Genomic DNA, 12,340 nt, shown 5'->3' with positions numbered 1-12,340 from the left:
TCCAATCTGTTTGCATTGTGTATTTTTCAAAAAAACAAGTGAATCACTTGTAAATCAGGGCCCACTGCTAAAACGAAACACTTGTAAAGCATCTAAATTGCTGTCACTCTTTTTTATGAAAACAAGAGGGATTACATCAATGTTTTTGAACTGTTGTTGACTCAGATGGTTGGACCATTTAGCCTGGAAACTGTCCAACCAACCGGTTCTGTTTCACCCCTAACCTGTTCTTGGGTTAAAAGCCATTGATTTTGTTAGAAAACTGCTGACCCTAGCGATCGAACCGTCAACTCGTTTGACCCGGACAGCAGTTCACAGTGTAAAGATGGGAGAGAAACACAGGAACTCAGATCTGAGCTTGTGTTTCGTGTCTGAGATCTGTGGAAGAAGAAGAAGAAGAGTAAGTGATACCCATCTCCTAGCTAGGTGGGTAAATAACTTTCCCACCTAAGGGAAAGTTGCCAACACTTGAATGGGAAATGGGTAAGTACATTTACCTAGGTAAATAAGTTATCAAAAAGCGAACGAGGCCTAAGGCTCAATTTGGAAAGAGTATAAATGCAAATTTGTAGATTGCAACACCTTATATTTTGCAATATTTTATATGCATTTGCACAGTACATATTTGTATTTGGATTCTTTCCTAACTGGGCCTAAAGATATATCTTATTAAACCTCTATTTTGACGTGTACAAAAATCTTCTTTTCACATTCATCCCTTTATTGATTTTTTTTTTTTTTGCACTATAAATTTGAAATCATTATTATGCCCTTGTTATGAATGTGCACAAAGAACACTATTATTGTCTCTCCGGATTGCTTGAGTATAAGAGTGTCAATATATTGGTTTTGGATTGGACCTCGTCCAAAACCAAAATCAATTTGAACAGATTGGAAAGACTAATAATGTATATTGAATTGGGCGAGTCCAGACTTATTGATTTAAAGTGTTTATTAGATTGGATTAAACCTGCTCCATCCATAATGAACCACGTTTAAGTTAGAACCAATATTTAGTCCATTTATAAAAGATAAGAATATTGGTATCAATGAACCAGGTTTAAGTTAGAACCAATCTAAATTAAAATAAATTTAAACAGATTGAACGGTCTAGATATTGAATTGGACCCATCCAAAATGGTCCAAAATATCAACCCTAACTTGGCCTATTCTTGGTTGGATAAAATGAGCAGTGAAATCCACTTAAATAAAATGAACCACCTTTTTTATTTTTGAAAGTATTTAATAAATCTTCATTCTAGTAAAATTTTTCATGTATACAAACAAAATTTAAAAACTTTAAAGCATTACATCATAATTTTCGGTCTTTGTTGAGGGAGGAAGAGTTGGTTGATAGTTGATAAACGTGCAATCTGTAGTGAACTTGGCCGTTGTTGGATCTCACACACCTAATCCATGGATGGAGTGCCATCAGCCCATCATCCCCTCCTTCCAGACATTCATTTGGGGGTGTTCGATACAGAAACTGCCACATCAACAAAAACAATACTTTTTACGTTTGGGAAAATCTATGATACGAAAAGAGTTTTACCCAATCAAAACCCACCCATGAATTTTGCTAAATAACACCTGATTCCCTATTAAATTTATGATTCCAATTGATTGGTCCGGTGTTTTTCAGATATCATATCTTTTCTATATTATAGTTGAATCCCACACATTTTTGCTGATGTGGCAATTATTTTTGTTTTCAAAAAAATAATAAAGCATATTGTTGAACAGCCCCTTGATGAGTCTTAATTAACTGAATTTGATGAGTGTGTTACTGCTTAACTAAGAACAACGTCTCATCTCAGCCATTAAGGCTGTGTTTGGTTGCTGTGCAACTTTATTTCCATTAGTACAAATACATAGGAATGCAAATGTAAAAAATGCAAATTTTTGTTTAAATTTATTTTAAACTTTACTTTGTTCTGCTTCATGCCTTAATTTACTTTATTTGTATTGTAATCAAACAAAATAAGCTAAAATTTGAAACAAAAATAGGTCAGAATTTACACTTAAATCATTTGTACTGTCATAGTTTTGCTTCAATGCAAATTTATTTGCATTGCAACCAAATAAAGCCTAAGTGTCTATACTAGGGGTGCAAATGGATTGGATCCAATCCACTCCGATTTGGTCAAATTTGGATCACCTATGTTCGGATCAGATTCAGATCACCCCTATTCGATCTGAGAAGATTTGATCTGATATATATTATATATTTATAAATATAAATATATTTTTATAAATTTGTTATATTATTTATTTTTAGTAAAAATATGTATATATATATATATGATGAAAATAATTAAAATATATTTGCCTTTTTTTTGTTTTTAATTTATTTTAATTAGTATATTTTATTTTTCTTTTAATAATTTATTAATTTTTGAAGAAAACAAGTCAGATCAGATCAGGTCCGACTTACCAATAAGATTTGAATTTAAATCGAGTCCTATCAAATGCAATCAGATCTGACATGATGAATATACCCTAATTTGAATCTGCCCGATCTGTTTGCATCTCTAGTCTATACCTCACAATCATTATCACCTCTCTCAATTGTGGGGGCATGCCTGAGCTGGGGCCAAAAACAGCCACTAACACAGTCATCAAGTGCAGTCTGGATTTGCTATTGACAAAGCGTTTCCCACACCAACTTTACACACACATTGCAGCCAGAATTGAAAACATCTTCTGTACTGGTTTCTTGTCATTCATGGGGAGTTGTTTTCAATACATGTGCTATGAAGTTGAATACATGAAGAGAGACGAAAAGAGAATAAGAGATAAAAGAGTGGCACTAGAAGTCGTTTGACAATAACTACGTATACGGTATGTGGGGTGGGGACAAATTGACACAAGGACTTAGGCAGGAATTGGAGATTGAAACTTCATAAAATCGATATTAATCTTGTTCGTTTCCTAACATGGCCTCCTCACTCAACGCCGCAAAATGAGATTTAACTTCAGTTAAGCCCTTCCCATTCACAAACAATGCCAATGATTGCGGGAGGATCTAGGAGAATTTAACCGTTTGATTGACAACAGTTGTATCAATATCATAAAGAAGAGTGGATCCATGTGATAAAGAAGAGTGGCAGTGATTTTTGAGGATGTTCTACCCCATCTTGCGTACGTAATCCAATGTTTTAGAAATTAACCCGGAAACGGAAGCGTTTTAGGTATTGGTTTCTGAGTCAGTGGTTTAATCGTCTGGGTTGAATGGTTTAGATGATTAGGGCAAATATTTTATATGAAAGGAGAATTAGAGTGGAGAATAGATGTCAGCTGAGAAAGAAAAAAAGAAAAAAAAGAAAAGAACAGAAATGAAAGGAAGGAGGGAAGAAGAAGGAAGAGGGGGAGGATGGTTCGATGTCACTGGCAACGATGATGGCGATGGTGATGGCAACAGTAGATCTGAGTTCTGAATTCAGATCCAAGATTCTCTGCAGTCTTCAACATCTTTTTCTTCTTCTGAGTAAGCAATACTTAGGAAAATAAACTTTCTCGAATCTCCACATAAATTTGAAAAAGAAAAAAACACTCCCTCATTTATTGATCAAGGTTTGAATATCCTTCCCTTCTCAAAATCCAAAAAATAAATAATAATAATAATAATAACACCTCCTTAAAGAAAATACATGAGATTGAGGTTTGAATAATATCCCATTTTAATTTGGTAGTCGCAAGTATGCAGAAAAATACTAATGTAGACTTTATTCCACAACAACGAATTGTAACCACACAACATGATTATAATCATATTGGCATGCATGCCACTTTATGGAGTCAAGTCCTGTTTGATGGCTTTCAATTCTCATAAAATGAGAGGGTGAGTTCTTCGACAATATGATTATAATCGATTTGTTTTTAAAAATAAAAATAACTGTCACGTCACATTAGTAAAATTATATTATTTTATATTTTAAAACAAAAACCGATCATGTTATCCAATACCTCTTAGTTTTCTTAGTTATTCTTAGTAGTCTAATATGAAATGAAGGAAAAGGGAATTCAACCTTTTTTGTTTCAAGAAATGCTATTATAATAAGTGGAAACAATTCTATATTTTCAATTTAAATAGTTCCACATATAAAAAAAAAAAAAGTTGGAGGCTTCATGATTACCCACCTATATTATTACTATAATTGTGTTTGGTACATATTGTTGATGTGTAAGAAGTATGATGAATGTTACGCCGAGCTAGGTGTTGCAATATTTAAGGGAAAAATGCTTTTCGTTGAAAACCTATTATCTAAGGAGGCGTTTGGCATTGCATAGCCGTGGCCCGTGATGTGTTGAACCTCAAAGAGTTGTTTTTGAGACAAAGTACAATGGGTAATATTTTATTTTGATTTTTAATGCATAGGCGCCATTACCCATTAAGCACCAAATATGACAAATAAAGCAAGAATGCCCTCAAATTCAAGAAACATATGCATTCTCTCACGCTCACGCTCCATGTAAATTGTGTTAATTTCGTTTCAAGTCGAGTTTTTTAAAATAAATATGTTTTTTTTTTGGTATCTTTAAGTTGCAAGTCATAACTTCATATACTTTGATTAGGACAACTAGCTTTTGAAATTCCGAAGCTGAGTTAGCTTAAATTAAACTACCAAATTAGCTTTATAAAATAGTTACTTTCTAGACTCAATTTGGTCTCTCCCGAGTTTTTCCCCAAATATAATTTCTAGCGTTTTCATGTGGGGCTCACCTTGCAAAGTTCAAGCCCTCCCAATCGAGTGAACTGTTGAACTGGGAATCAGTCATCTGACCGATTCCGACAACAGTTTTTGGTCATTTTTGTGTTTTTTATTTATTAATTTTTCTTTTTTTAGTTTTTGTTAGAACAGGCCATCCTTTTGGATCAGATGGATGGACTGTTTGACCTTAGTAAGATCGTTTATTTAATAAACATTTGTCGTGTGGTCCAACCATTGAAGGAAGTTTCATTTTAACATTCCCCCAACACCAATGTGTTTATTTACTGTTTGGCTTATGTGGTGCCTAATGATGCCTAACTATCAAACAACACTGATATAACATTTATCAACCACATTTTCCTAGTTTAGATGATAAAGCAATCACCAATGTTTTTCACATAAACAAGGACATACAGTACATCCCCTTAGGTGTTCACTCTTAAATCTTGATTATTTCCTTGCATAGTTCACTATACATGCCTTTGTTTTGTATTTCTTCTCATCCCCAAAAAATATAAATTTCCACTAAAGTTTCTTTTAATGGCTTCTCCCAAGCAATAAAAATACTAATAAAAAAAAAAAAGCAAAAAACAGCCCAAATCGCTTTAGCTCTCCCAAACAGGGCCCCTAAGCGTGCTAAGTATAACTAAGAACCTTGGCCCAGCCGCCCAGGCCAACTTAGCCCATGATCACACATTCACACTTGCCTTTTTACTAGGAGTGCAACTTGGGCAGGTTGGGCTGGGTTTATGGTTAACTCTGGCCTGACCCTAAGATTTGGGCTTAAGGCCTGAGTTTAGACTGAGAACAAGGTCAAGCCTGATTTTTCCAATCCAAACCCAACCGACACTGTAATTTAATGCACTCGGGTTGGGTTTGGGCCCGGGCCAGGTTCAGGTTGGTCAATAAATCTACTCTAAAATTATACATATATAAATATATTTATGCAAAAAAATATATATATATATATATATATATATATATATATATATATAAATATATATGCAACATTGTATGAATGTTGGGCTAAACTCAGACCAAACTCGAGCTAACTAAGAACTAGGCCCAAATCTGGCCTAAAAAAATAAAAGAGCCTGATTTCTTGATTTCCTGCCCAAATTGCACCCCATACTTTTACCATTCCTGATGACTTTGATACACGTATACAAGAATTCAGATCTGCTAGCGCTACTCACAGCGACCTCACATCATGTCCTGTCCGAGAACATTAATTATATTTATTATTAATGGAAGAAGTAGACAATACACCGGTGGGATATGGCTGTGAGGAGCGCTAGAGCAGATCCCAATTCCATTTAGAACGACGGTCAGAAGTTAGAACCATCACATTACGGCATTACTCGTGTTTGGCTGATCAAACTACTCAAAAAAAAGAAAAAGAAAAAAAAAATACGGCAACGGCTAAGAACATGTCAGTTGAAATAGATCTGCGCTTCACAAGGACGCCCACAATGTCCCACAGTACATCCTCGCCGTGTATTGGAACATCTCCCTGGAGATGTTCTAAATGCACGGGGGGATGTTCTTTTGGACGTCCCTTGTGGGGCGCAGATGTGAACTCCGTCTATGTAGAACCGTAGAAGAGTCGTAGAAGGATAAGGTGCTTACGGCGCACCTAGCCCATCATAGAAAATATTAGAAATGAAGCATCTCAAACCATTTTTTATTCAAATTTCAAAATATTAAACGAAGGCCGACGAGTATCGAGTAAGTTTCTTTTGGGGTGATGGAGCTATTGAAAAAGGATTAATCTTCCAGTTCCACGCCATGATTGCAGACTTTTTAGTACAAGTGTACATGAACGACTGCTCCACTCCTTTTTTTTTTTTTTAATATTTCATTTCTTTATTGTAATTTTCATTTACCTCCTGACTTCGTTAATTGCCTGTTTTCTCTCCATTGCAGAGAGCAGAGGTAGCTCTGATTCCCCTTGAATTCACAGTGAGAGGGAAGGTCAGTTCTTTAACTTATCTGGATTCTTCATTTCCCACTTCGTTGACTTTTTTTTTTTTTCATTTGTTTCATTTTATTTTACTCTTTTAGCCTCTGAATCTGTCCATTGACGCATATAAACTGTAAACAAGGTTGATAGCAGAAGTGTTGGTTTTTTTCTTATTTTTGTTGAAAAGCTAGATTAAACTCTTTAGAAGGAGGAACGGATTTGTTCTTCCGTTTGGGCCGGTGATGGAGATATCGTGTTTCTCTTTTTGGGAGCTCAGATGATTGTCGAGGTGCCATTTTCCTTCTCTTCTTTCTGTTATGTGTTTTGATTTCAGTTAGCTTTTGTGGTTTTGAAGTAGATTTCTTGTGTTGTAGTTCTTATGAACCCTAAGAATTTAGTTTTCGGCTGAAATCGAACGCTTTCTCCCGCTCTCTCGCCGCGATTGTTTTCATTTTCATGATGGGTATTGGAGAACTTAAATTGTTTATCTGGATTTCATCCGCATTGTCTTTGGCATGTATCTCCATCGGATTTACTCCCGTGGACAATTACCTTATAGACTGTGGTTCCCCAACCGATACGTCGATAGGGAATCGTGTCTTTGTTTCCGATAGCTCGAATTCCCAATTCCTTAAGACCTCGCAGAGCATTTTAGCCAACGCCACTGTCTCCTCCTCCATTGTTTCGCCTCTGTACCAGACGGCTCGAATACTCAACGGAGTTTCCTATTACAACTTTCCAATCCAAAGACATGGGAGGCATTGGATTCGGCTTTATTTCTACCCGTTTGTCTATAAAAGCTACGATATGCGCACGGCAAACTTCTCCGTCTCCACTCAAGGTTTCGTCCTCCTCAGCAATTTCCAGATAAAGAATGACTCTCTAATGAAGGAGTACTCTGTGAATATTACTTCAGACAGCCTCGCCCTCGCTTTCATTCCTTCCGACCATTCATTCGCCTTCCTAAATGCTTTAGAAGTTGTTTCAGTTCCTGACAATGTCATTGTAGATGATGCCAATCAAATTAATCCTTTGAAAAGTTATCAAGGTTTGCTAGTACAGGCTTTAGAGACTGTTTGGAGGATCAATATGGGTACACTGGCCGTTTCCGCTCTGAACGATACCCTTGGCCGAACATGGATAACGGATGAAGCCTTTCTACGAAACAAGAATCTGGCCACACCGATAGCAAAAATTGGGGCAGTCAAGTATTCGAATGACACAGTCACTCGGGATATTGCTCCTGATACTGTCTATGGCACTTGCAGACGGATGAATTCATCAAGTGATCCCAACAGCAATTTCAATGTAACATGGGAATTCAATGTCGATCCTGGTTTCGAATACCTCATTCGTCTTCACTTCTGCGATATAGTGAGTAATGCTGCTAACCAGCTCATCTTCAATGTATATATTAACTCACTGATTGCAGTTCAGGGTCTCGAACTCTCTACTTTGACATTTAATATCTTGGGTGTTCCAGTTTATAGGGACTTTGTTACAGGGTTAAGTTCTAGTAGCAAGATCGTTGTAAGTATCGGTCCTGATACCTCGACTGGTAGTTACCCAGATGGTATTTTAAATGGATTGGAGATTATGAAGATGAACAATTCTAAGGGTTGTCTTGATGGGGATGTCTCTGCAGCACTGTTTCCATCATCAGGTTCAAGTAAAAAAGTTGTTGTCTTAGTGGGAGCAATCCTGGGGGTGGTTATTGCACTGGCAGCTATAGCTCTGTTCCTGATGTGCAGGAGACGACGATTGGCACGAAAACAACATTCAAAGACATGGATTCCGTTCTCCACGAGTGGAGGAGGGAACTCCCTCAGCATGGGAAGTAAATTCTCTAATGGAACAGCCACCAGTGTTATCTCAAACCTTGAGTACCGATTTCCTTTCGTGGCATTGCAGGAGGCCACAAATAACTTCGATGAGAGCTGGGTTATTGGGGTTGGTGGCTTTGGCAAGGTGTACAGAGGAGTTCTTGGAGATGGCACCAAAGTGGCAGTGAAAAGGGGTAATCCCCTTTCCCAACAGGGTCTTGCAGAGTTCCAGACTGAAATCCAGATGTTATCTCAGTTTCGGCACCGTCATCTGGTCTCATTGATTGGTTATTGTGATGAGAGAAAAGAAATGATCCTAGTTTATGAGTATATGGAGAATGGAACACTTAAAGGTCATCTATATGGTTCAGGATTACCAAGCTTGAGCTGGAAACAGAGGCTTGAGATGTGCATTGGAGCTGCCAGAGGACTTCATTACCTACATACGGGTTCTGTAAAGCCAATCATCCACCGTGATGTGAAGTCTGCCAACATATTAGTAGATGAGAATCTCATGGCCAAAGTTGCGGATTTTGGGCTATCAAAGACGGGACCTGAGATCGATAAGACTCATGTCAGCACAGCAGTGAAGGGGAGTTTTGGGTATCTTGATCCGGAATATTTCAGAAGACAACAGCTCACAGAGAAGTCAGATGTTTACTCATTTGGTGTGGTTTTGTTTGAAGTCCTCTGTGCAAGACCTGTTATTGATCCATCACTTCCAAGGGAAAAGGTGAACTTGGCCGAGTGGGCAGTGAATCATCAGAAAAGGGGGCTATTGGAACAAATCATAGACCCTAATCTTGTGGGTAAAATAAGGCCTGCTTCTCTGAGGAAATTTGGAGAGACAGCTGAGAAATGTTTGTCCGAGTATGGCGTTGATCGTCCCACAATGGGGGATGTGTTATGGAACCTGGAGTATGCACTTCAGCTTCAGGAGTCTGTGATCCAAAATGAACCTGATGAAGACAGTATTAATCAGATAGGGGATGTGTCCCCACTAATCAGCAATGTCAATCCGGTGGATGATACTGTCACAGCTGAGAAGGTGAGAGGGTCATCCGTGGGTGATCTCTCGGATGTTTCTATGAGTAAGGTATTCTCCCAGCTGGTAAAATCTGAAGGCAGGTAGGCTGAAGTGAAGATACAAGATTGTAGCCATTTACACCAAGGCATTATCAAGCGGTATTGCATCTATCAAGGAGTAATTCTGTTTCTTTGTACAGGGAGAGGATTCTAGTAACATCTCTCAGTGTTTTGATAGAGGAAAAAAATATCTTTAATAGGTCACAATGTCAAAGCGTTGGCTCACATATAAATAGTTATGAATTACTTGTTTTGGGGAGACTTCTCGGGCCGTGGGCCTGTGGTGCATCATTCCATTCCATATACTCAGGCTGTGGTTTTCTTGATTGTTTATGAATTTTTTCTTGAAGGACATGATATTTCTTGATATTCACGTAGTGTAATTACCTGTCTTTTCTCTTAGTATTGTAATAGTTTTTATTTTTTTTTCTGAAATTTGAACTTTGGCTAAAGCATATAGCCACATACATCAGAGATCAAGCATGTCATTCTTCTTCTACTATGTAAGTGCCAAGCTCCCTATGGTAGATCATAGCTCTCTTCTAAAACGGTTGATCCTAAGAACCTACTTGGTTGCTTGTTTTAAGCGAAAGATCTAGATTGATTAGTGAGGTTTTAAGGCTGCAAATCATATTGTATATCACAGTGTAGGGACACTTTCATAATTCGTTGTGTTCATTACAGTGTAGGGACACCTTTCATAATTCATACGCTGTACATTACAGCTTGGGGCATTGGGCTGGGTTAATCCCGCACCCAAACGATCTATCCTATATTTATAGGTGGATGTAAACTTTAAAACAATGTTTAAAACGCATAAGCATGACATAAGGTGGTTCACTAGCTGGATGCATGAGGGATAGTTCAGAACGTAATAGGCATAAATCTCCTTAAGAGCAGCAGGGATGAGGAGAAGGAAGAATAGGAAGGAGGATCTCTTTTTTTTTTTTAATAATTTTTTTTTTTATATTAGCAAGAATGGATATGCATAACAATAGCTATAGGTGTAAAGTGGGCTGTGCTGTGCTGGCTTGCGGGCTGTTATGGGTTGTGTTGCCCTTTTCCATGAAAAATTTGGGAGTCGGCTTAGCATGGCCCATGGCTCAAGCCTATATGGACTCATGTCGTGCCATACTGTGCCATGCCGTGGGCCGGGCTGGCCCGTAAGCTGAGCCTTGGGCTAGGTCAAGCCGTGCGTTGGGCCAAAGCTATTTATTTAAACAAATTTGACAGAAAACTTAAAATTTTAATTTTATATGAATTTTGTGTATACAAGTGCTTATATATACAATAATTAAATAAATTAGTATAATAAAATTTAAAAAAAAATATTTATTTTATTAATATATTATATAATTATAATTTATATAATATTATACAAATTATATATAAATATATATAATATATATGGGTCGTGTTGTAGGCCGGGGTTGCGGGCAGCCTGCAGGCAGCACTACCCACTCGATCATGTCGTGTCGTACCAGCCCGTGGACCTAAAACCCCATATCCAATACAGCCTGCTTGATCATGCCAGGCCTAACACGGCCTGTGGACCGTTATGCCAGGCCGCCGGCAACATGACCCGATTTACACCTCTAAAAATAGCTGAAAGGGCATTGAAAAGAGGTTGGGGGTCAATCCATTTGGGACCTACCCACTTTCTTTCCCATTATCTTTCTTTCTATTCCTTTCATTTTTTTCTTTTCCTTTTTTTTTCTGTCTTTTTATTCTTCTCTTTCTTTTTTCTTTATTTTTTTTTATCTTTTTGTATGAGGTGTGCATAACGTACATTGCATGAGGCCTACATCTCTAACACGCCTCAGACGCCTCTTGCACCTAAAGTATACGACTGTACGCCTTAAAGTATCAATGCCTCTGGTATATGGCTCAGGGCATTTTGGGGGCGCCTCACCTGGAGGACTGATTAAACACGAGTCACCATGTTGTCAGATTCCACTTGTGAGAAGTTTTTAATTTATGGTGAGAAAACATAATACTGTGCTTGGGCAATTGTCATTAAACCGGCCAGAGTCGTCCTTAGTTGTAACCTAGAAATGCAGCTGAAAGTCAATTCCCCACTCCTATGGCCTAGCTAGGTTCAGTCAACTTCATCATTCAAAATCTCGAAACATATGGACGAAGGTGCCGTTGAGATCTAGAGGCCATCTGTTTATAGAGAAGCACATGGATATGATGCAGAAAATCAAAGATAAGTCATCGAGGTTCTTTGATTCTTTCTTTAGTTTCTTACTGATACGTCAAACTTTAGAAAGGAAAGAGGAACACGAAACCCCTTTAGCCTTTTGCTTTGTATTTTGGTAGTATAAAGTCATCCCAATTCCCAAATCCCAACAAATCATTAATATATGCAACTTCCATTCCAGGATGATGCATTTATGCCACGGCCACGCTAGTCCGCATTGCTAGCCATCCAATTGAAAAGGGTTGCCGAACAAAAACAAATCCAACTGAACACGGAACTAACTGGAATTGGGCTGGGCCCATTTCCATCATTTTGCACAATTACAACACCCATGTCATTGCTCAAGTTGGCCATGCTCATATACAAAAAGTGTTAAATAGGGATAAGAAGAAGAAGCAGTAAATAAAGCGTTCATAAAGGCTAAAAGGGATCGATCAAGTGAATGAGTTATTGATTTATCTATTAGGACATGACATAATAAAATATTGGAGGCTATATTTTCAACCTTCCATAAAAAGGAGCTTTCGACCTACTTATTGGGTATTAAAAATAG

The 12,340-nt window shown here is 37.7% G+C and overlaps 1 protein-coding gene across 2 annotated transcripts; it reads left to right on the top strand.

Moving 5' to 3' along the window:
* The first annotated feature begins 6,391 nt into the window (after positions 1–6,391).
* LOC148870105 (receptor-like protein kinase HERK 1) lies at positions 6,392–10,084 on the top strand. 2 transcript variants are annotated; one of them, XM_088967220.1, is made up of 4 exons: positions 6,392–6,526; positions 6,639–6,686; positions 6,867–6,964; positions 7,050–10,084. In XM_088967220.1, the coding sequence occupies exon 4, from the start codon at positions 7,132–7,134 to the stop codon at positions 9,628–9,630; it is 2,499 nt and encodes an 832-aa protein (XP_088823346.1). In that variant the 5' UTR covers positions 6,392–6,526; positions 6,639–6,686; positions 6,867–6,964; positions 7,050–7,131; the 3' UTR covers positions 9,631–10,084. The 2 variants fall into 2 exon arrangements, with proteins under 2 accessions (XP_088823346.1, XP_088823347.1); XM_088967221.1 differs by having other exon boundaries at positions 6,863–6,964.
* Positions 10,085–12,340: the final 2,256 nt, after the last annotated feature.

The sequence above is a fragment of the Nelumbo lutea genome, chromosome 2, assembly GCF_056320005.1.
Source record: "Nelumbo lutea isolate HS-2025 chromosome 2, American lotus-T2T, whole genome shotgun sequence".
Taxonomy (NCBI): Eukaryota; Viridiplantae; Streptophyta; class Magnoliopsida; order Proteales; family Nelumbonaceae; genus Nelumbo; species Nelumbo lutea.
Note: the sequence above shows the minus strand (reverse complement) of the source record. Positions and strands in the feature narration are given on the sequence as shown.

Bases quoted from the DNA above. Each gene is read 5' to 3' on its own strand.
- LOC148870105 (XM_088967220.1), top strand. From the start codon at position 7,132: ATGATGGGTATTGGAGAACTTAAATTGTTTATCTGGATTTCATCCGCA.